Raw genomic sequence first — 25,862 nt, forward strand, 5'->3', positions numbered from 1 at the left:
AGGCTAGTCGACATGTTCGGACATGCAATATCCTTGCAGTAGAACCATGACGACTGCCAGTTCCTAACCGATTCAGGGAGGGTCATCGGAGGATAAGTACTCCTATTCCTTTTCCGAATCCCTAAACAACCGCACAACTGGATAACGTTGGTCCGAGTGTCCTCGGGATTCATTTTTTCACTGTTTGAGATCGGACAGTAAATATGTTTTTGAACAACCCCCAACGAGGAGGGCAGCCCAAGAAACACTCACACAGAGTGATGAACGCGGAAAGGTATGCAACAGTGTTGGTAGGAACATGATGAAGTTGAATCCCGAAATAAAAGAGGAAGCCACGGAAGAAAGGGTGTGGAGGCAGAGAAAAACCTCTCTTGACATGGGCGAGGAGAAGGACTCGCTCCCCCTCACGAGGTGCTGGCTCAAGCTCCTCCCCTGGCAGTCTCCAAGAGTTCTCCACCACCATCCCGTTCTCAACAAGATCCAAGACGTCCTCCTTTGTCACGTTGGACGGGAGAAAATCCCCCTGTATCCACCCTGGCGGCACTGCAGCCCTACCGGGTTTTCTTCCCTTGCTACCCTTCTTGGCGCGCTCAAGCTTGGAGGTTTTGCCCTTCGGCATGGTTGTGGTGGTGAAGGAAGATAGAACAGAGCTGGTGGGGTGAAGGTGGAGGAGAAGCACGAAAAGATCAAGGCGTAGCCGTAACCCTAGCCCCGGCCGCATTTATATAAGCGACCGACCGAGTCACCGACTAGTGGGCCCTCCAGATCTCAACCTATCCCGATATCAGTGGAGACATGACGCGTGGCGATGATGATGACGCAATAATCGAGGCGTCGTTGCTCCACTTGCCTGACAATTGCGTCACCCCCGCGAGGCGCGCGGAAACCGGAAATTCGAATCCCGTAAGATCCGGACCTGCTGCAGTGATCAGTCATATCAAAAGATCTTGTCAGTCACTTGGAATGAGCCCAAGCATCTGAAATCACTCGGACAAACTTCGCAACAGAATCGATCAAGGCGAATGACGAAGATTTCAGTCGACTCGAAGTTTTGTCAATCCCAGGAAAAGGACCAAGATCAGAATGACTCGACAAGAACTCACGTCGACTCCTTCATCACTCGAACCCCGATCCATTCGGGGGCTAATGATGGGGATATGTACCTAGGGTAGGGTCACAAGCCTGACCTAAATGTCCTACCCAAGGGCACCTCATTATTAGGCCAAGGGTGAGACAGAAGGTTCCGACTGGATGAAGATGACACTTAAAAGTCACTCGGTACGAAAACACTCGGATTACATTTCCATCCACTCGACAACCCGTATACACTCGGAAGGATTCGAGTCGACATTGAAGACCAGAAGTCACCCACAAGGGCCAACGGACACACGTTCAACTAATGGTCTTTAGTAGCATTTATTACCCACTTACGTTATCACTAACATATATTTTTAACTCATATTGATCAAGCCCTTAGATGCTGAGGTATTGATGAGAGGTGGCACACTCTATATAAGCCACCCCTCCCGTGTGGCACAAGGGTTCGCACCCCCTGTATTACATAATTCACACCGCAAGAGCTCCCAAACACCTGAGACGTTGGGTTGTTACCTTCAAGAGAGGGGTCTGAACTCATACATCTTGCGTACAATCTTGCCGTAGCCAGGACTCTACCCTCTCCATTCGTACCCTACACCTCTACTGTCAGGTTTACTCCCACGACAGAACGCGTGTTTGGAAATTCTGTGAAACCTAAATGATTATTGATGACTATGAGATGTGCTGAAAAATAGTATTCACATTACGCATTCATATAGAAATAGTACATTGGAGTACTAATTAGCTGCTATGAGTAAATGTAATGCGCCTTAAACATTGTCTATTGTGAAAATACACTTAAATTTAAACGTGTCTTCTAAACTGTGACGAAGGAAAATAACTTACATTAAATATTTTTTTTATATAGATGATTCAAATTACTTTTTGTTATGAGGCATGTGTATCCCACTATTGTACATCCCCTTAACGGGTCCTGGAGAGGACAGTCTGATCTGGTCTCCTTAACGGGTCCTGGAGAGAGAGGACAGTCTGATCTGGTCTCCTCGCGTGCGTACGCCCGTGCCCACTGTAATACACGTAAAGCCAGCCCACTTGGATGCGATTTGCTCTTCCTCTCCGTCTCTCCGATTTGCCGTCCCCGGTTGCTGCCGCTCGGGTTGGAGGCTGTGTGAGAGGAAGATGACGGCACTAGGCGGCGGCGCGGCGTCGCCCGGCGACTACATCTACTTCAAGTCCGTCGTCCCGCTCCACAAGATATCTGTAAGCTCCGGCCTTTCCGAACCCCTCTTCGGTCTCGCCGTCAACCAACGTGGACACAGACTTTAGCGTGGCGCCGTGGTCTCGGGCTCGGGTGGTGTAGTCGGGTTCTGTTTTGTTCTGATTCTGAGGTCGTTGATAGTTCTCAGGATCGAAGTGGATAGGTAGGGGGATTTTGGGAAAATCCTGACGGAAGAAGAGAGGGGAGGAGAGATAGCTGCGCTAGGGTTCTAGTTGCGAAAATGTAAAGGCAAGTATTTCAGGGTTTTTCTGCTTATCCCTTTCATATCCAGCTCCGAGTATATATACTACTCTTGCGATGAATCAATAGTAGCTCACTTATAGAGTTTAAACTGGAGTGTAATTATTACAAAGCCGAGATGAAAGTGAACAGGAAAGGTAATTTGCCGCTGCATTTGAGGGATCTAGACCGTTTGAGGAACACAACGTTCGCCCGTTCCCTTGTTACTCTTCTGGTGAATAGACTGACTGTCGAAAAGTTCGGACTTGGATATTTGGGTGCTGACACTGCACCTCCTGAGATTTTGTTTCAAGGCTAAAATGTAGGAAATACCTTTTGAATGAATGCACATCCTCGCAGATATGCACAAGCCATTGCATCGTTGCAGCATTGTTGCGAGAGGGATTGCTGGAAGAGCTGATCATAGGCAGTTGAGGGTTTGGGAGAGCATTGTGGCCCAAGTGCTACTTTTGATTACTGACATGAAACACTTGGTGGATTTGAGTGCTCTCCAGATGTTGCAATTTATAAGACACCTTGCCCACTTTCTGAAGGATGTGAAAGGGGCCGTAGTATTTGGACTGCACCGTCAAGGTGGAACGGAGATCAAATGCAGTAGTTCTGTATATGCTTGAAGTTTAAGGTATACCATATCTCCCACGTTGAGGTGCGTTCTGTCTGCTTCAGGTCTGCATATTTATTGATTCTGGCCTAAGCATGATCCCCATTTTCCTGCAGTTTTGCCATTGTAGCTTCTGTGTCAATTAGTGCAGCTCTGGCTTTGTCAGTGACAGTGCAAGGAATTGCCATTTCAGCAATCTGAGGTGGCTGATACCCTTACAGAGCCTTGAATGGAGAAGTTTTCGAGGATATGTGGTACGACGTGTTGTACCACCATTCTGCTGCTGGCAGCAGATCACAACAACGCTTGGATTCCTGAAATGTCATGCTACCGAGGTAGCTTTCAAGACATTGATTTACACGTTTAGGTTCAGTCTGCCCGTCAGTTTCTAGGTGATGAGTGGTGGACTACTTCAGTTATACAACGAGAGGTGTGAAAGAAATCCATCCTATCTTGATCACATACAATCACCCGAGGCAGGCCATGTAGCTTATGGATATTATCCATGAAGAGTTTTGCCACAGTTTGCACAGTGAATGGGTGAACCAATGGCAGGAGGTGTGCATAATTTGTCAGTTGATCAACCACAACTAGAATGACATCTTTGCCCTTGGATTAGGCAACCCCTCTATAAAATTCATGGAGATTTGGGATCATGCCTTTAGGAATTCCGAGTGGGTTGAGCGAACTTGGGTAATTAACTGTTTCTCCTTTAGTAACTTTCACAATTTGGACACTAAGCAAGGTACTGCTCAATTTCTCCTTCTAACCCGTACCAATACAAGAGCTTCTTAATTCTATGATATGTCACTCTTCTGCGAGAATACCCTCGAATGATGGAAGAATTGAAAGAAGGTGAGGGTTTGTTTCCTGAGGTTGTTGGAGTTGCCAACATAAATTATTCTTTTGTACCCGAGGTTGTGAACTTCAAATGAATATTTTCGTTTGCTTGAGGGAGCTACGACCAGTTCCTGTAGTAGTTTCAAGCACTTGTGATCGGTTTTGTATGATTCTTCCACTTTTACTCAAACGAGATTGCCATTGAGATTGCATTACAACAACCACTTCATTTTGTTGGTCTTTCTTGGATTGCTACCTTGTTTTCTACTCCTTTTTTTGCACTTAATAGCATAATCATACTCCAAGAGCTTGAGCATGAGTTTGTGTTGTATCCCCTTTAGTTATCTCATGACTGGACATGAGCTTGAGACTTCTATTGTCTGTTTGTTGCCAGTGAAATAATGTCTCCACTTTTTCAAGCCTTCCAAAATTGCAATTGCCTATTTTCATATGTGGACTGTGCAGTTGCATTTGGACCTAAACACTTACTGATGTAGGCAATAGATGTCTGTTTTGCATGAGAACAACTCCTATAGAAGTACCACTTGCGTGAACTTGTAGCATGAAAGGCAGAAAAAAAATCATGTAATGCCAAGACAGGTGCAGTAGTCATTGTTGTCCGCTCTCTAGCACTGCATCATCCGCAAATACACCATGGGATATCTCCTTGTATGTCCCTTGTGACCTCATCCATCATCAAGGCAAAAAGAAAGATAAGGGCTCAAAGCTGACCCCTGGTGTAGTCTTATTTTAATCGGGAAGTCATCATTGACGCTATCACTTGTTTGAACACTTGTCACAACATTATTGTATATGTCTTTGATGAGGGTAATGTATAATTGCTGGAACTTTGTGTTTCTTCAAGCCCCGCCACATGACATTCTTTGGTATCTTATCATAGGCCTTCTCCAAGTCAATGAATACCATATGTAGGTCCTTTTGCTTCCTCTATCTGTCCATAAGTTGTCATACCAAGAAAATGGCTTCCATGGTCGACCTCCCAGGCATGAAACCAAACTGATTTTTGTGGTCACGCTTGTCATTCTTCTTAAGCGATGCTCAATGACTCTCTCCCGTAGCTTCATTGTATGCCTCATCAACTTAATTCCACGGTAGTTAGTACAACTCTGAACATCCCCCTTGTGCTTCAATATTGGCACTAATGTACTCCGTCTCCATTCTTCTGGCATCTTGTTTGCCCGAAAAATGAGGTTGAAAAGCTTGGTTAGCCATACTATCGCTATGTCCCCGATGCCTCTCCACGCCTCAATGGGGATACAATCATGGCCCATCGCCTTGCCTCCTTTCAACCTTTTTAAAGCCTCTTTGACCTCCTACTCCTTGATTCGCCGCACAAAACGCTGGTAGTATCATCAAAGGAGTCATCCAGTTTAATGGCAGAGCTCTCATTCTCCCCGTTGAACAACTTGTTGAAGTACTCCCACCATCTATGCTTAATCTCCTCGTCCTTCACCAGGAGCTGGTCTGCTCTGTCCTTGATGCATTTGACTTGGTCGACACCCCTCGCCTTCCTCTCTTTGATCTTGGCCATTTTATAAATGTCCCTTTCGCCTTCCTTCGTGTCTAACCGCTAGCAGAGGTCCTCATACGCCCGACCCCTTGCTTCATTTACGACTCGCTTTGCGGTCTTCTTTGCTATTTTGTACTTCTTTATGTTGTCCGCACTCCTATCCAGGTACAGGCATTAGAAACAATTTTTCTTCTCCTTCATAGCCTTTCGGACATCATCGTTCCACCACCAGGTATCTTTAGTTTCACTTCTACTTCTCCTGAACACTCCAAACTCCTTTGAGGCCACCTTACGAATGCAAGTCGTCATCTTCATCCACATATTGTCTGCATCACCTCCTTCCTTCCAAGGGCCCTCCTTAATGACCCTCTCCTTGAACGCCTGAGCTACCTCCTCCCCCTTGAGCTAAAGCGGAAGTCAACAACCACAAGCTTATGCTGAGGGACAACACTCTCTCCAGGTATCACCTTACAATGTAGGCATGCACGTGTGTCTTCTCTTCTCGAGAGGATGAAATCAATTTGGCTAGAGTGTTGATTGTTAGAGTATATATAATATAGCCATGTAACCTTCGTACTTATCCCATCGTATAAGGGGTTCCCTGCATATATTCCACGCCTGTACATGTATATATACCGGCCTATGGCCTCATGGGAATACAATTTGGCTAGGTCAATCTTTTGCACGCTCAACTCATGCTATTGATCTTCCGTGGCGTCGCCGCTGCTTTTCTCCTCGTCTGGATCGAGGAGCGCAGCCACCGGGTCCTCTCTCGCTCGAAGACGCTGTCGCTGGGTGCCTGGGTCTCGCACGAAGCTGCTCTCGCCGGGTCTCGCTCGAAGCCGCTCCAGATCGAAGCCCCTCGACCGAAGTCGTTGGATCCCGCCGTCCTCTGTCGTCGCCGTCTTCGTTCCACCCTTCTGGATCCCACCGCTCGCCCGATCCTGCAGCCCCTCGTCAGACTCGAAGCCGCCGGCCTCCTCTGCCAGCCGCTGGCTCTCGCCGGACCTGCGCCCCTCGCCGGATCTCGCCGGACCTTGCTGCCAGTAGCTGCTCTCCGTCGTCTCGCCTGATCCCGCCCCTGCTCTGCTGTTGGTTCTCGTGGTCTCTTCTGCCGCCGGGAGAGCTGCGTATGTTCTAAAAAATGTCTGCTGCATCTGGCTATGTTGTCGTTCCTCGTTGTTCGGTGATTTTTGATGGCACAAACTACACTGAGTTCGTTGGCTTCATGCGCCTTCATATGCGCATTCACTGTGGGGTGTTCTTTCTGGTGAGGTCCGCTGTCCGTCACGTCTAGTTCCTCCTGTGGCCCCCACTCCGCCGAAGCCACCGGTTCTTCCTGTGGATGCTAATCAGGCCGCGAAGGATGCCACTAAACTTGCTGATGAGGCCGCTGTTCGTGCTTATGATGAGCAGTTTTTGACTTATGAGGAGGCTCTTCAGGCGTATCATGGTGCTTTGTCTGTTTACACATAGTGGCTTGATGATGATGCTCGTGTTGCAGCTGTTCTCACTGCTAGTGTTTTGCCTCAGTTTGCCTCTGAGTTTCTGGGCCTTCCTATTGTATTTGAGATGTGGACCCGTCTCCGTCAGCGCTATGAGCCCTCTGGTGATGCCTTGTACCTCTCTGTGGTCCGTCAGGAGCATGCTCTTCAGTAGGGTGACTCCATTGTTGATGATTTCTTTGCACAGAGTTCTGCTATCTGGCGTCAGCTTGATTCTCTCCGCACTGCTGGTTGTCGTACTTGTCAGTGTTGCTAGGCTGTGCGGCCGATTTGGAGTTTCATCGTGTCTATGAGTCCTTGTCTCGGCTTCGTAAGGACTTTGAGCTCCGACGTGCTCAGTTGTTTGCTCGTGGACGTATCTCCCTCATGGAGGCGCTTTCTGAGATTTGTGCTGAGGAGACTCGCCTACGTGGCGCTGAGTTACTTGAGGTTCCCTCTGTGCTTGCTGCTCGAGTTCCTGCTATACGCCTGTTGCACCGGCTCCTTCCCGCTCCAGTGCTCCACCGCTCTTGCCTACTCCTACAGGTGGTCAGGGTCGCTCTCGTCCTCATTGCGGCTACTGCAATATGGATGGGCATGCTGAGTATCAGTGCTTCCAGAAGAAGCGTCACCTGCGTAAGGCGCGGTCATCATCATCAGGGAACTCTCCTTCGACACCGTCTGCCACGGCCTTGACTGAGCAGGATATTTTGAGGCTTAAGCGTCTACTTGCTGCTTTAGGTTCTTCTTTGACAGGTACTGCAAGTTCTGTGACTGATGCTTCCCGCACTGAGCAACCACCACCCTCTACATAGTCAGGTACATCCTCGTGGGTTCTAGACTCCGGAGCTTCTTTTCATATGTCTTCTCATTCTTCCAAGTTGTCCTCTCTTAGACCACTTGATTTTCCTGTTCATGTACTCACTGCTGATGGTACTCCTCTTTCTGTTGCTAGTCGAGGCAATCTTACCACACCCTCTTATTCTGTTCCTGATGTTGCTCATGTTCCTCGACTTACCATGAATCTTTTTTCTGTTGGTCAACTTACTGATTCTGGTTGTCGCGTGATCCTTGACGTTGACTCTTGTTCTGTTCAGGATCGTCGAACGCACACTTTGCTTGGGGTTGGCCCTCGCCGCCATGACTCTCAGAGTCACTGGGAGCTTGACTGGCTTCATGTTCCTTCCGATGCCACCACTATCACCAGTTCATCTGCTTCTGTGGCTTCAGTTACCGGCTCCTTTCAGAAGTGGCATCACCGACTTGGTCATCTTTGTGGTTCTCGTTTGTCGTCTTTTGTTTGCCGAGACCTTCCGGGGTCTGTCCCAGGAGATGTCTCTTTAGAGTGTCAGGGTTGTCGGCTTGGTAAACAGATTCAGTTACCTTATCCTACCAGTGAGTCAGTGTCCCATCGTCCTTTTGATTTAGTCCACTCCGATGTATGGGGACCGGCTCCCTTCGCTTCGAAAGGTGGTCATCGATACTATATTATTTTCATAGATGATTTCTCTAGTTACACTTGGCTATACTTTATGACTTCTCGCAGTGAAGTTTTATCTATATATAAGCGTTTTGCTGTCATGGTTCACACTCAGTTCTCTTCACCTATTCGTGTGTTTCGTGCTGACTCCGCTGGCGAGTATATTTCCAAGATGTTGCGTGGTGTTCTTGCTGAGCAAGGGACTCTCTCAGTTCTCTTGTCCTGGTGCTCATGCTCAGAATGGTGTGACTGAGCGTAAGCATCGCCACCTTCGTGAGACAGCTCGTGCATTGATGATCGCCGCCTCTCTCCCGCCTCCTTTTTGGGCTGAGGTTGTCTTCACCTCCACCTATCTCGTCAATCTTCAGCCGTCCGTTGCTCTACAGGGCGGTGTTCCTTTCGAGCGTCTTTTCGATCGTTTTCCTGATTATTCGACGCTTCGTTTGTTTGGTTGTGTTTGCTATGTTCTTGCCCCTCGCGAACGCACCAAACCGACTGCTCAGTCTGTTGAGTGTGTTTTCTTAGGCTACAGTGATGAACATAAGGGCTATCGTTGTTGGGATCCTATCGGTCGTCGGATCCGTATTTCTTGGGATGTGACTTTCTACCCGCGTCCATCTTCCTCGACCTTTTCAGTGGAGGATATTTCTTTCCTCACTTTTCCTGACATACCTATCACCCCCGCCGAGCCTTTGTTTACCCGTCCTGCTCACTCTGCTTCTCCACCTCTTATTGATTCGCCGCCACCATCTTCCACGGTTTCCTCACCTCGCATGTCCCCGGATTCTGCACCTTCCTTTCCGCCGACTTCTTTGTCTCCACCCCCTGATTCTATTTCGACGATTCCTCCTCGCATTGTCCATCTTTTCCTCAGCATTATACTCGTCATTCACATCATGTGGATGCGTCTACTAATGTGTCGTCCTCCTCCTCTCAGCCTACCTATGGTTTGCGTCCTCGTCTGCTTCCATCTGTTGATCGCCTTGGTTTTTCAACCGCTAGTGCTGCTGTTCTTGATCCGACTTCTTATCGTGAGGCTATTGTTCATCCTGAATGGCAGTTTGCGATGGCAGAGGAGATTGCTGCTCTTGAATGCACCGGTACATGGGATCTTGTTTCTCTTTCTCCAGATGTCTGTCCTATCACTTGTAAGTGGGTCTACAAGGTTAAGACTCGCTTCGATGGTTCTCTTGAGCGGTACAAAGCTTGTCTTGTGTCTCGTGGTTTTCAGCAGGAGCATGGTCGTGATTACGACGAGACTTTTGCTCCTGTGGCCCATATGACCATTATCGTACACTTCTTGTTGTGGCCTCTTCATGTCACTGGTCTGTCTCTCAGCTTAATGTTAAGAATGCTTTTCTTAATGGTGAGCTGCGTGAAGAGGTATGTATGCAGCCACCACCTGGGTATTCGGTTCCTGATGGCATGGTATGTCGTCTTCGCCGCTCTCTCTATGGCCTTAAGCAAGCCCCCCGTGCCTGGTTTGAGCGTTTTGCCTCTGTGGTGACTGCCGCTGGTTTTTCAATAAGTGCTCATGATCCAACATTGCTTGTCCATCTTTCACCTCGTGGTCGGACTCTTCTTCTTCTATATGTCAATGACATGATCATCATTGGGGATGACCCCGAGTATATTGCCTTTGTAAAGGCTCGTCTTAGTGAGCAGTTTCTTATGTCCGATCTTGGACCTCTTCGCTACATTCTTGGGATTGAAGTCTCTTCTACCTCTGATGGCTTTTTTATATCTCAGGAAAAGTATATCCAGGATCTCCTTGCTCATGCTGCTCTTACTGATGAGCGCATTGTTGAGACTCCCATGGAGCTTAATGTTCACCTCCGTGATACTGATGGTGACCCCTTGCCTGATCCGACGCGTTATCGTCATCTTATTGGGAGTCTTGTCTATCTAGCTACCACTCGTCCGGATATCTCTTATCCGGTTCATATTCTGAGTCTGTTTGTCTCCGCTCCCATTTCGATCCACTATACTCACCTTCTTCGTGTTCTACGATATCTTCGGGGCACGATCTCTCACCGTCTATTCTTTCCTCACTCCAGTTCTTTACAGCTTCAGGCTTATTCGGATGCTACGTGGGCTAGTGATTCCTCAGATCACCGTTCACTTTCTGCTTACTGTATGTTTCTTGGTGGTTCTCTCATTACCGGGAAGACGAAGAAACAGACTCCAGTTTCCCATTCAAGTGCAGAGGCTGAGTTGCGAGCTATGGCTCTTTTGACGGCTGAGGTGACTTGGTTACGGTGGTTACTTCAGGATTTTGGTGTTTCTGTCAGTACACCTACTATGTTATTACCTGACAGTACATGTGCTATTAGCATTGCGCGCGATCTTGTGAAGCGTGAGCTCACCAAGCATATTGGTGTTGATGCTTTCTATGTGTGCGCTGGTGTGTAGGATCAGGTTATTGCTCTTCAGTATGTGTCTTCCGAGTTACAGTTGGCGGATTTTCCGACGAAGGCCTAGACTAGAGCGCAACATGGCTTCTATCTCTCCAAACTCAGTGTTGTTCATCCACCATGAGCTTGAGGGGGGTTGTTAGAGTATATATAATATAGCCATGTAACCTTTCGTACTTATCCCATTGTATAAGAGGTTCTTTGCATATATTCCACACCTGTACATGTATATATATCGGCGTATGGCCTCATGGGAATACAAGTTGCATATTTCCTAACATTGACCACTACTAAAAGTCACTAGATGTGATTCTCTCTTCTTAAAGAGGGTGTTAGCTACGATAATGTCGTAGCCTAGAGCAAAGCTTAAGACTATTAAGAAATATGCAACTTATACTACTAGGAGGCCAAAGCCAACACACATATAATGTACAAGAGGATGCCAAAAGGCAAGAATACAAAAGGCCAAAGGCCATCATCAATATAACCACGAGCAGAAAGGTGGACAAACTACGCTGGATCATGAGCACTGGGCGAAAAACCAGTTGCAGTGAGCACATAGGCAAAACACTCAAACCAAGCGCGGGGGCTTGCTTAAGGCCATATAGAGAGCGACGAAGACGACAAACCATGCCGTCGGGAGCTGAATACCCAGGTGGTGGCTGCATATAAACTTCTTCATGCAACTCACCATTAAGAAAGACATTCTTAACATCGAGCTGAGACACGGACCAGTCATGAACAGAAGCCACAAAGAGAAATGTGAGGACAATGGTCATATGGGCCACAAGAGCAAAAGTCTCATCGTAATCACGACCATGTGAAAGGATCGAGATGGACCTAGAGGGGGGGGGGGGGGTTGAATAGGTACAATTACAAATTTTAATTGTTACTTAGCAATTTTAGGCAATAATGTGGAATATGAACTTTAGCCTAACAATTGCACCGGTGATAAGGTGACAAGTATGATATACAAGTTAAGCACCTAAATAGATAAACAAACCTTAATATGAAAACAAGTGAAACAGGTAAGGAGACAAGTAACCACAAGTAAGGAGCTAGGGTTAGGAATAACCGCAACTTCGAAAGACGAGGATGTATCCCGGTGTTCACTTCCTTGGAGGGAAGCTACGCCACCGTTTAGAGAGGTGGATGTTACCACGAAGGCACACCAACGCCACAAAGGCTCACCCTTTTATCTCCTTGAGACAACACCACGAAGGCGTTTCTCAACCACTAGTGGTAGGCCTTGAGGTGGCCTCCAAACCCTCACAAACTTTTCGGGGGAAATCACAATGGTTCAATTCTTCTCCAAAGAACTCCTACCGCCTAGGAGTCTCCAACCTCCAAGAGTAACAAGATCAAGGGAACCGCTCAAGGCTTTGCTCAAATCATGAACTGCTTTGGTTGAGAGGAGGGGAGAGGGACGATCTATCTTTTGACTGGAACAACACCCAACAATCCTCACAAATGCTCTTGGGATCTGGGATTTGGTGAGGAGGGGAGAGTGAGAGAAAAGTGTTCTTGGAATTTTTTTGGTGTGTTGGACAACCCTCACTCGAGCTGGGAAGAGGGTATATATAGTAGTGGAAAATGGCCGTTGGAAGTCACTTAGTCTGCGCACTTGCCGGGCGTCTCACAGGCTCCGGTCGTCCGGACCGAAAGGAAGGGTTGGACGTCCGACAGGGGTCGGACGACCGACCACCGGAGAGAGCGGGTCAGCGCAACAGAGGGAGGCTAAAGCACAGTGTAGGACGACCGAAGGGCGTTGGTCGTCCGGTGCACGGTCGTTCGTAAGAGCCGGACGTCCGACAATTTGGTTCTGTTGGGATGGCATCGGATTTCCGGCCACACACGGACGTCCCAAGGCCGGTCGACCAGAAGGGCCAGAAATTCGAGGATTCTTTGCTAACGAGGTAGCTCTGGACCTCCGGGGACGTCGGGCATCCGAGAGCTGTGAAGCGTCGGACGTCTGAGCCAGCAGAGACCAAAACTGTATAGTTAAGATAGGAACTCAACCATGGGTTTTTTCTTAGATTTTTGAGCAAGTCTACCACGAACCAGTGATCCCCTCTTAGTAGTGCGTGATCCCTATACTCAAGAGTAAACCAAAAGAGATAGAGCTTTTTGTCTTGTTTCTTCATACTTTGAGTATCGTGAAAATGTCAGTTATGATCCACACAAATAATCTCTTGGGAACTAAACCTGAAACGCACTTGATAGAGGTGATTAGTTCCCTATATGTATGTTGTCAACAACATCAAAATATGATTAAGGGCATGATTGCACTTTCACCATGCTCCTGTTGAAAGCCACGAGCCACAAGACGAGCTTTATAACGCTCAAGAGAACCATCAGAGCGAGTCTTAATCTTATAGACCCACTTACAAGTGGTGGGACGAACACGGGGAGGAAGAGAAACCAGGTCCCATGTGACATTGCGTTCAAGGGCAACAATCTCCTCTGCCATCGCAAACTGCCATTCAGGATGAACAATAACATCTCGATAAGAAGTCGGCTCAAGAACGGTCGAAAGACCATACTGAAAGGAGCATATCAGTCAGGGGGCAGACAAGGCTAAGAACGAAGACCATAAGTTGGTTGAGAGGAGGAAGATGACACAACAGAAGTAGAGGGCACATCGGTAGACTTGTCCACGACAAGTAAACGATGAGTATAATGGAAAGGAAAGGACTGAAGAGGTGGAATCACTGGAGGTGGAGATGGCAAATGTATTAGTGATGAAGGTAGAGAAGGGGAAGCTATCGATGATGAAGGTGGAGAAGGGGAAGGTATCAGTGACGAAGGTGGAGAGTCATGCGATGAGGGACGAGAAGAAACCGTAGGAGAGGATGGCGTCGGGCCAGATGGGTCCCACAATCAAAGATCATCATCATCATCTTCAGCACCATGGGTCCCACTGCCTCCTACATCGCCAAAGAAATCAGCCCATTCAGGGCCTGATGGGAAGCCCAAATTAGAAGGAGGAGCCTCAGGGAGACGCTCATCCTCACTCACATCAGTTGCTCCAGAGTCTCTCAAACGAGCCTTCAAAGCATTCTTAGAGGAGATCATGCAAGTGACCACATCGTGGTTTTGTGAGCACTGAAAGGAGAAGGCCTTCATCATGGCAGAGTGGGCCTTCCCTTGAAAGCGAGCAATGCGACCGAAGGGGGTTGAGCCAGAGGGAGCAGAATGAGACCGGGCAGCAGCCCGTCGAATGGGGTCAGAGGAGGATTTCTTGGGAGCCCAATCATCTGCCATATGAGGTGGAATGACCCACTGTTGATGCACATGAGTGCGAGCAATGGGGAAAGGGGCCACATGCTCGCTGAGAGGCTGAATAAAAGGAGCATGAGGAAAGGCTCGCTTGTACTGAAAACTAGCGATACAAATCTTATGCCATAGAAAGTGAGGAAAATTAATCTTCCCTTTCAGCTGCTCATTAAGGCGAGACATAAGATCAATAGAGTACCCGCTACAGGTCCCCTTGTCACCCATTTTGGGATAGGTGGTGCGAATGACATTGAAAAATGGTAAAGAAAGGCAAATAGAAACTTGATTTAGATCCTTGCCCTTTTCATCATCCTCAAGCTCATCAAGGGATTTTAGAAGATAGCCACAAGCCTCGGCAAATAGAAACTTGATTTAGATCCTTGCCCTTTTCATCATCCTCAAGCTCATCAAGGGATTTTAGAAGATAGCCACAAGCCTCAACGGCTTTGGGCGCATGATGAGGATCATCCTCGTGGATTTTGAAACCAGAGTCAGGAAAACCAAGAGCAGCGACAAACTGAGGATAAGTAGCGGAGAGCTCGTTGTTAGAAGTCATCCAAGTGACGATCTTGTTAGGACCAAAGAAACAAGTGGCATAGAACTGATGAATGGCAGCATGATTGAAATCATGTTCAAAGGCAAACGGGGCAGCAAGACCAGAAGACTCAATGAGCGCAATGGCACCCGGATATTTCGCCGGGTGAGCGCGAATATGCTCTAAGTCAATGTAGTGATGAATAGACAAACCCTTGGGGAAAATGACAGTGGAGAAATGTCTGCCTGAACATTTGTACAGAAACAAGAATCAAGAGTCATGCTCGACAGAAAACTGGTCAATGTCGCGACGAAACTTAAGATAAGTTGGCTTGGAAACTAGGGTGAAATCCTTTATCTCGCGACCAAGAGAGGGAGGGGTTTCAAAAGAGATGCGTCGAGCATCACCTTGAGGCTGATCCGGAGGTGGAGGAGGCATGTACGAGGGCCTCAGAGTACCATGCTTTGGGGCATTGACGCGAACACCGGCATATTCAGCCCGTTCTTCATACTCCATGTCTTCCTCATAGTCACAACCCTCCGTAGAAGAAACAACATCGCGGATGGGACGCTTGGCAAGGCGCTTACGAGGACGGGTCCGGTCTTGGGAGTCATCGGTGTTAGGAAGTATTACTATTGGTCTAGGAGTCCTATTAGTCTATGTTTACTTTCCTTGCACCTCAAGTCTTGTGTAATATATATATGCCCCTTGGGCCTTCAATAAAGATAAGTTGTTTTCCTAACATGGTATTAGAGCCTAGGTTTAGGTCTCCGGACGCTGCAACTCGTTCTAATGATCCAACTCTTTTTCCCTTCTCCCTCTAGATCGATTTGTTCTCGATCGATCTCGTCTTCCGCTGACGTTCTCAAAGCTGCACGGGGCACCTGCCGCCCAGCTGCTTCGCTCGATCCAAGCCGGTGACAAGTGCGCCCATGATGAGCGTGCCGCCCGTGACGTGCGCCTGCCCAGCCGTGATCACCCGCATGGATCAAAGCCTTGCCTCATCTTGGTTGGCTACTGCGTTGCGTTCACACCCATGCGTCGGATCGGTTTACCTCGTCCAGCTCCAAATTGAGGTCGCCTTATCCAGCTCCAAATCCACCTCCCTGGCAAGGACGTATGCGCTGCTTCACCCGTGTATGCTCCTCCTGGCTGGCTCCTGCTCTATTCCCGCACGTCCACGTGTGTGCTGCTGCGTTGATAGTTGATACCGCTTTGCATGGGCTCTTTACGCATTGTCTGCATGGCTTCGTGCTGACCCATGTGCTACTTGTCTACATGCTGGCTCTTTTCTGTAGCTACTACCGCTGCTCACATGTTGCTCCTTGCAATGCATCTTCGTTTTGTCTGTGCTTTCTATCTTTCTAGTTTTCTATAATTTCCGATGCGTCCACCAAATCCGTTGATATTTTGTGTTTCTCACCGTCATGCGAGTCCACCATACCTTTGTCCGTCAGCCTTTTCTGGTCCTGATCCTTTCTATACAACTTTTGTGGCCTACTTGCCCTTGTTGTTTTCTATAGGATTTTCTGGACTCCTTTTGCATTGTCGATCTACACCCATCGTGCCTTAACCGCCGAGCTTCTTTCGTCGTCGGTTCTCGTGGGCTATGATTTTTTGTGCAATGCTTTATTCTGTTTGCATTGTTGATCTAAGCCCGTTCTCTTGCCGCCGAGCTTCTTTCGCCGTCGGTTTTATGGGCCATGATTCTTTAAGCAATGTTTCATTCTTTTGATGTGCCATCTTCTTTTGACAACCCATCTTCTCTTGATACTCATGTTGTATCTTCAAGTGATGCGACGTCTTCCTCTGATGTGCCATCTCTTTGTTATCCCCTTTGGCTTGACTCGACAGGTTTTGAAGACTCTTCATGCTACGACAACACCTTCAAGACGCAGATTTGGATTATCATTTTTTTAGTATTAAAGATAAGTTGCTTTCCTAACAATCGGAGCCATCACGACGGGAGGCTCGGGCAGACGATCCCGCGGAGGTCTTGAGCCCGGTGTGCTTAATCTTCAGCATGGGGAATCGCCAAAGTCTCGACGAGCAGGCTATGAGAGAAGAGGCTCTCAAATCCCATATTCAGTCAGGAATTTTCGAAGAAGGAACCGGTTCTGGAGGAAGAGGATGAAAAGAACTACCTTGGGCCAGAGAAACAGAGGGAAACAAACGGAGTTCGTCCAGCGACGGCCCGGCGGCGCTGAGGCAAAAAAGAGGATCAAGACGGGGCGGCGTGGAGGATTAGGGTAACTGCCCAGCCACGCGTACCCCCAAATTTTTATGTATGCGCGGTCGAGATGTCGGACGACCGAGAGGAGTCGGACGACCGCGGGCTGTCGGACGTCTGGGGGCAATCGGACAACCGGGGACTGTCGGACAACCGGAGGTGGCCGGACGTCCGTGAGGATAACTAGAGGCAATTTCAATGACACAAATGGTCCTAACAATGAGATGATGAAATGCGGTATATAGAACACAATGAATACGACCATACCAAGCAATGATGACCCTATATGAGATAATTGAGCTGCTCTAACATTGTTCATAGGAGAGGTGGCATGGCCACCATGTTTGAGCGAACGTGGCATGGCACTGCGAAGATATGAACCTTGAGCCCATTGCCACAACTCCATCATTTAAACTACCAAGTCACAAAAGCGATCACAGTAACTTTGAGAGTGCTTGGTTTATTTATGCATCATATAGGGTGAAAGAACTCATGAATTGAGTGTCTCCCCTTAGATAAATGCCTACATCTAGACAAGACATGAAATAAATGTATGCATGTGTACAAACTTTCACATAATGCTATCAAGCTCCAAGATACCAAGTTCATGCCTAAGTTGACAAAAACGAGCTTCATCTAGTGGTTTGGTGAAGATGTCAGCAAGCTGTATATCCGTACCAACATGACCAATATCAATGTCACCCTTTTGCACATGGTCTCTTAAGAAGTGATACCGAATGTCAATGTGCTTGGTACAAGGGTGATCAATAGGATTCTCCGCAATCTTGATGGCACTTCGATTGTTGCATAGAAGAGGCACATGTCTGTAGGTTATACCATAGTCCTTCAAAGTTTGCCACATCCATAGCAATTGAGTTGCACAACTTGCGGTTACAATATACTCGGCTTCGGCGGTGGATAGAGACACATTTTTGCTTCTTGGAGGACCAACTAACCAAGGAGCGTCCAAGAAATTGACATGCCCTGTAGGTAGACTTCCTTCCTACCTTGTCTCCTGCCCAATCTGCATCGGTGTACCCCACGAGATCAAACTTGGCATCCTTGGGGTACCATAGACCCAACTTTGGGGTGTGAACAAGGCATCTAAGATTAAGCTTAACCGCCTTACGATGACTTTCCCTAGGGGAAGCTTGAAATCTTACACAAATGCCTACACTTAACATGATATCTGGTCTAGATGCACAAAGATAAAGCAATGAACTAATCATAGAGCGGTAAAGAGATGGGTTAACCGGAATACCGTTTGTTTCTTCGTTAAGAGCAAGTTTGGTTGGCATGGGCGTCTTGCATGGACTGGCGTCTGTCATTCCGAACTTTGGAAGAATGTCCTTGAGATACTTAGTTTGAGACAAGAAAATTCCTTCTTGACATTGTTGAATTTGAAAACCGAGAAAGAACTTCAAGTCCGCATTAAGTGACATCTCAAAGGTCTTGGTCATGGATTCCGCAAACTTCTTGCATAAACAGATGTTAGGAGAACTAAAAATGATATCATCTACGTAAATTTGGCATAAGATCAAATCACCCTTTTCCCTCTTAGTGAAGAGAGTAGGGTCAACCACCCCTCTCACAAAACCATCATCGAGTAGAAACTTCTTAAGATGATCATACCAAGCACGAGGTGCTTGTTTGAGGCCATGCAAAGCCTTGTGAAGTTTGTAAACATAGTCTTTGTGATCGGGGTCAACGAAACCGGGTGGTTGTGATACATATACTTATTCTTGTAAAGGACCGTTAAGAAAAGCACTTTTCACGTCCATTTGATGTAAAGTAAAACCGTTGAAAGCAGCATAAGCAAGTAAAATGCGAATTGATTCAAGACGGGCAACGGGAGCAAAGGTCTTATCAAAGTTCAAACCCTCAACTTGTGAGAACCCTTGTGCCACTAACCTTGCCTTGTTTCTGATGATTACACCATTCTCATCTTGTTTGTTCTTGAAGACTCATTTTGTCCCAATGACACCGTGCTCCTTGGCACACTTTATTGCGCTCGAAGCTGTTCAATTCTTCTTGCATTGTAACAAGACAGTCGTTGTCCGTCAACGCATCTTGTGCCTTGAGTGGCACAACACTAGAGACAAACAAAAAGTGAGCACAAAAGTTTGTCAATTGTTTAGGAGTGACTCTACCTTCCGATATCCCGGTAAGAATTTGATCAACATCAACACGACCGGCCACACGAGGCATGATGGAGGTTAAGGTTTCACGAGGTTCGACTTCGTTCCCATCATCAACATCTTCAACATAAGGATCTATAATGTGTGGTGGGAGATCTTCTTCATGCATCATTTGTTGAGTTTCACCATCATCAGAAGGTTAGTCATCATCGACATGTAGATGTTCTTGCTCTTGTACTTGATGATGAACTTGTTCGTGTTCTTGTACTTGATGGTGAACATCTTCTTGTCCTTGAATTATGGACTCCTCTTAAGGGATTAGATCTTGTGGTGATGAAGGTGTAGTAGTTGGTTGAGCATGAGTGGTGCTTGTGTCCTCATCTTCACCTTCACAAGGAACATGTTCCATTGGAAGGAGAGCACCTACACCCATGGTCAAAATGTCCTGTGAAGGATCTTCATCACCTGCATCACTTAGATCAACTTGCTCCCCATGGGAATCATTAAATTCATCAAACACCACGCCACAAGTTTCTACGATGCATCTGGTGGATTTGTTGTAGATCCTATAGGCATGAGAGTTTGATCCATAACCAACAAACATTCCTTCGGTTGTTTTAGATTGGAATTTTCCAAACTGTTCTCTCTTGTTGAGAATGAAGCATTTGCAACCAAATACCCGGAAATACTTGACATTTGGCTTGTTTCCGGTTATGAGCTCATATGGGCTCTTCTCCAAGATCTTGCGGAGGAAGAGACGATTTGAAGCATGGCATGCGGTGTTTACGGCTTCTGCCCAAAAGCTATAGGGAGACTTGTACTCATCCAACATGGATCTTGCCATCTCCACAAGAGTGCGGTTCTTCCTTTCGGCTATCCCATTTTGTTGTGGGGTGTATGGTGTGGAGTATTGATGCTCATGCGGTGTTTACGGCTTCTGCCCAAAAGCTATGGGGAGACTTGTACTCATCCAACATGGATCTTGCCATCTCCACAAGAGTGCGGTTCTTCCTTTCGGCTACCCCATTTTGTTGTGGGGTGTATGGTGCGGAGTATTGATGCTCAATTCCTTCATCATTAAGGAACTCTTCCAGGGTGTTCTTGAATTCGGATCCATTGTCACTTCTTATTGCCATGATTTCTTTGTCAAACTTGCGTTGAACTTGCTTTGCAAAATCAATGAAAGTGATTTTTGTCTCATCCTTGGATTTAAGAAAGAACACCCATGTGTATCTTGAGTAATCATCAACAATGACAAACCCATACTTCTTCCCACCAAGACTATCCCATGAAGGAGGCCCAAAGAGATCCACATGAAGGAGCTCCAAAGATCTTGAAGTTGATACTATATTCTTGGGGGGGATGCTTTGATTGATGCTGCTTCCCGGCTATGCATGCACTGCACACACGATCTTTCTCAAAAGATACATTGGTTAGTCCAAGGATGTGTTCACCCTTTAAGAGATCTTGAAGATTTCTCATGCCGACATGGGCTAGCCGACGATGCCATAGCCATCCCTTGTCGGCCTTGGCCATGAGGCAAGTTCCATGGAATGTGCTCTCTTTCGAGAAATCAACCGTGTAAAGGTTGCATCCAACTCCCCCACAAAGGCAACTTCAAGAGTGATATTTAAGGGATTGGACAAAAAGTGTATCATCGCCAACAGAAGCTAATTGACGAACAAAAAGCAAGTGATATTTAAGGGATTGGACAAGCATGACATTTGCAAGTGACATTTCATTTGTGATAGCCACCTTGCCCAAACCAAGTATATGTCCTTTAGACCCACCACCAAGGACAGTGTTCATAAATGGTTGAATTGCTTCCATGAAGTCCATGAGCAATGTGCCATCTCCGGTCATATGATTGGTGCACCCGCTATCAATCACCCATTTGACTCCACCGGAAAAAGCAACCTACACACGTTTGAAGTCTTGGTTAGAGGCACTCATTTTACAATGGGACCTCTCATGTTAGTAACAAGAGTCTTAGGAACCCAAATTGCATAGAAACGAAAAGCATTTCGAGGCCCAACAAATTGAGCATAGACATCTCCATCTTTTGCCTTACGAAGCACATATGATGGAGGCATACATTCTTTTGGCTTGTAAGGAGTAGGCTGCCCCCTTGCGGCCTTCCTACTCGCAACCTTCCCAACGTTAGCCAATCCTTTCTCCTCGTGCCCTTCTTGCACAAATATCTCCTTGAGGGGAGTTGTGGACTTATGTGTCGCCTTTTTATTCTTGCTTGTGCTTGGATCAAATCCAAGCCCTTCCTTAGCCACTACCTCCTTGTGTTGGCTCAACACTTCATTGGGGTTCTTTTGTCCTTGGGCACATGACATGAGCCCTTTTTCAATTTGAGTCTTTAGCAACCGATTCTCCTCAAGTACGCTAGCTAGGTCACCACTTGGGTTAGTAGCACAAGCATCAACATTTATAATAGGAGAGGAGTAAATTTTTCCAAGAATGTTAAGATATGTAAGCTTGAGTTCGTCAAACTTCTTTGTAAGAATGTTGAACTCCTCTTCCTTTGTCTTGAGAGACAAAAGTAAGAGCTCACAATCCTTAGAAAGAGTGGCATGCGACTCTTCAAGCTTACACTTGTCATTTATTAACACATTATAACACTTTGTCTTTTTCAAGGAGGCAAGTTCTTTAGTGTGCTTATCAATGTTTGCACCTATTTTTAAAGAACTTGCTTATCAATGTCTTTTTTAATGGTGAAATGCATCAAGGACGGAGATGATCGGCTTCTTGTGAAGGATGAGGCGATCAAGCGTAGATGGCGGGAGTACTTTGACAACCTTTACAATGGAGAGGTTGACAGCTCTACCATTGAGCTAGACGACTCCTTTGATGATACCAGCATGTGCTTTGTGCGACGTATCCAGGAGTGTGAGGTTAAGGAGGCGTTAAAAAGGATGAAAGTAGGCAAGGCGATGGGTCCTGATGGTATCCCCATCGAGGTGTGGAGAGGCCTTGGAGACATAGCGATAGTATGGCTAACTAAGCTTTTCAACCTCATTTTTCGGTCAAACAAGATGCCCGAAGAATGAAGGCGGAGTATTTTAGTACCAATCTTTAAGAACAAGGGGGATGTTCAAAGTTGTACTAATTACCGCGGAATCAAGCTGAGGAGCCATACTATGAAGCTATGGGAGAGAGTCATTGAACACCGCTTAAGAAGGTTGACAAGCGTGACCAAAAACCAATTTGGTTTCATGCCTGGGAGGTCTACCATGGAAGCCATCTTCTTGGTACGACAGCTGATGGAGAGATACATGGAGCAAAAGAAGGACCTTCATATGGTGTTCATTGATTTGGAGAAGGCCTATGATATGATACCTCGGAATGTCATGTGATGGGCCTTGGAGAAACACAAAGTCCCAATAAAGTACATTACCCTCATCAAGGATATGTATGATAATGTTATGACAAGTGTTCGAACAAGTGATGGCGACACCGATGACTTTCCGATTAGAATAGGGCTACACCAAGGGTCAGCTTTGAGACCTTATCTTTTTGATTTGGTGATGGATGAGGTCACAAGGGATATACAAGGAGATATCCCATGGTGTATGCTCTTTGCGGATGATGTGGTGCTAGTTGATGATAGCCGAACGGGGGTTAATAGAAAGTTAGAGTTATGGAGGCGGACTCTAGAATCGAAAGGTTTTAGGCTTAGTAGAACTAAAACTGAATACATGAGGTGCAGTTTTAGTGCTACTAGGCACGGGGATGGAGAGGTTAGCCTTGGTGGGCAGGTGGTATCGGAGAGAGACACATTTCGATATTTGGGGTCCATGTTGCAGAAGGATGGCGATATCGATGAAGACGTGGGCCACCGAATCAAGGCTGGGTGGATGAAGTGGCGCCAAGCTTCTGGCTTACTCTGTGACAAGAGAGTGCCACAAAAGCTAAAAGGCAGGTTTTATAGGACAGCTATCCGACCTGCGATGTTGTATGGCGCGGAGTGTTGGCTAACCAAGAGACGACATATCCAACAGTTAGGTGTAGCAGAGATGCGCATGTTGAGATGGATATGTGGCCACACAAGGAAGGATCGGGTACGGAATGACAATATACGAGAGAGACTTGGGGTAGCACCGATTGAAGAGAAGCTGGTCCAGCATCGTCTCAGATGGTTGGGACATATTCAACGGAGGCCACCGGAAGCGCCGGTGCATAGCGGACGGATAAAGCGTGTTGAGAATGTTAAGAGGGGTCGTGGTAGACCAAACTTGACATGGGAGGAGTCCGTTAAGAGAGACCTGAAGGTTTGGAATATCGACAAAGAGTTAGCCATGGACAGGGGTGCGTGGAAGTTAGCTATCCACGTTCCAGAGCCATGACTTGGCTTCGAGATCTTATGGGTTTCAACTCTAGCCTACCCCAACTTGTTTGGGACTGAAAGGCTTGGTTGTTGTTGTTGGACAACCCTCACCCGAGCTGGGAAGAGGGTATATATAGTAGTAGTAGAAAATGGCCGTTGGAAGTCACTTAGTCTGCGCACTTGCTGGACGTCTGATAGGCTCCGGTCGTTCGGACCGAAAGGAAGGCTTGGACGTCCGACAGGGGTCGAACGACCGACCATCAGAGAGAGCGGGTCAGCGCAACAGAGGGAGGTTGAAGCACAGTGTAGGACGACCGAAGGGCGTCGGTCGTCCGTAAGGGCCGGACGTCCGATAATTTGGTTCTGTTGGGATGGCATCGGATTTCCAGCCACACACGGACGTCCGAAGGCCGGTCGACCGGAAGGGCCAGAAATTCGAGGATTCTTTGCTAATGAGGTAGCTCTGGACCTCCGGGGACGTCGGGCATCCGAGAGCTGTGAAGCGTCGGACGTCTGGAGACCATCGGACGTCCGAGCCAGCAGAGGCCAAAACTGTATAGTTCAGATAGGAACCCAACCATGGGTTTTTTCTTAGATTTTTGAGCAAGTCTACCACGAACTAGTGATCCCCTCTTAATAGTGCGTGATCCCAATACTCAAGAGTAAACCAAAAGAGATAGAGCTTTTTGTCTTGTTTCTTCATACTTTGAGTATCGTGAAAATGTCAGTTATGATCCACACAAATAATCTCTTGGGAACTAAACCTGAAACGCACTTGACAGAGGTGATTAGTTCCCTATGTGTATGTTATTAACAACATCAAAATATGATTAAGGGCATGATTGCACTTTCACCATGCTCCTGCTGAAAGCCACGAGCCACAAGACGAGCTTTATAACGCTCAAGAGAACCATCAGAGCGAGTCTTAATCTTATAGACCCACTTACAAGTGGTGGGACGAACACGGGGAGGAAGAGAAACCAGGTCCCATGTGCAATTGCGCTCAAGGGCAGCAATCTTCTCTGCCATCACAAACTGCCATTTAGGATGAACAATAACATCTCGATAAGAAGTCGGCTCAAGAACGGCCGAAAGACCATACTGAAAGGAGCATATCGGTTAGGGGGCAGACAAGGCTCAGAACGAAGACCATAAGTCGGTTGAGAGGAAGAAGATGACACAACAGAAGTAGAGGGTACATCGGTAGACTTGTCCACGACAAGTAAACGACGAGTATAATGGAAAGGACTGAAGAGGTGGAATAACTGGAGGTGGAGACGGCAAATGTATCAGTGATGAAGGTGGAGAAGGGGAAGCTAACGATGACGAAGGTGGAGAAGGGGAAGGTATCAATGACGAAGGTGGAGAGTCATGCGATGAGGGACGAGAAGAAACCGTAGGAGAGGATGACGTCGGATCTGCCACAGCGGGACGACGAGTACGAATACTGGGCACAGAGGGAGGTGTATCCAAGAATGTAAGAAAAGAGATGTCCTCTGTGGAAAAGGCCGAGGAGGATGGACGTGGGTAGAAGGGACGAGATTCATCGAAGGTCACATCCCGAGGAATACTCATTCGGCGACCGACAGGATCCCAACACCGAAAACCCTTGTGCTCATCGCTGTATCCGAGAAAGACACTCAACAGACCGCGCGGTTAATTTCGTGCGTCCTCAGAGGGGCAAGCAAAAATAGCAAACGCAACCAAACAAACGGAGCGCCGAATAATCAGGAGAACGGCCAGAAAGACGCTTGAGAGGAATACCACCCCATAGAGCAGTAGATGATTGAATGTTGATGAGATAAGTGGAAGTGGTAACAACCTTAGCCTAGAAGTGAGGCGGAAGAAAGGCGGCTATCATCATCGCATGCACTGTCTCAAGAAGCTGACGATGCTTGCGCTCAGCCAGTCCAGTCTGAGCATGGGCACCAGAGCAAGAGAACTGAGGAAGAGTACACTGCTCAGCAAGGAATCCTCGCAGCGCATGGGAGATATACTCACTAGCCGAATCTGCGCGAAAACACAAATAGGAGTGGAAGACTGGGATGAGCGATGGCATCAATTTTTTTGTATATTGATAAGACCTCAATATGAGAAGACATGAAATAGATCCAAGTGTACCGAGAAAAATCGTCTACAAAGATATTATAGTAGCAATGACCCCCTTTCGAGGCGAAGGGAGCCGTACCTCAGACATCAGAGTGGATGAAATCAAAAGGGCGCTCGGACACTGATTCACTGTGAGGATATGGTAGCTGAATCTGCTTACCAAGCCTACAACCCAGACAATCCAACGAAGCATTACCGAAGACAGACCCTAGAACACCTTGATGAACCAAAGACGAGAGACGAGAACCACATAAATGACCAAGCGATGATGCCATTGCTGAAAAGAGCTGGTAGATGCAGCGACAGGGGC

At 47.1% G+C, this 25,862-nt stretch overlaps 1 protein-coding gene across 1 annotated transcript in view; it reads left to right on the forward strand.

The window, feature by feature from the left end:
* The first annotated feature begins 2,126 nt into the window (after window positions 1-2,126).
* LOC123428140 (maspardin) overlaps window positions 2,127-25,862 on the forward strand; it is a 45,634-nt gene continuing 21,898 nt past the window's right edge. The window contains exon 1 of the mRNA XM_045112305.1: window positions 2,127-2,319. Coding sequence (XP_044968240.1) covers window positions 2,239-2,319 — 81 coding nt within the window. The 5' untranslated portion in view covers window positions 2,127-2,238. The remainder of the gene's footprint in view (window positions 2,320-25,862) is intronic.

The sequence above is a fragment of the Hordeum vulgare genome, chromosome 1H (genome assembly GCF_904849725.1).
Source record: "Hordeum vulgare subsp. vulgare chromosome 1H, MorexV3_pseudomolecules_assembly, whole genome shotgun sequence".
NCBI classification, from domain to species: domain Eukaryota; kingdom Viridiplantae; phylum Streptophyta; class Magnoliopsida; order Poales; family Poaceae; genus Hordeum; species Hordeum vulgare.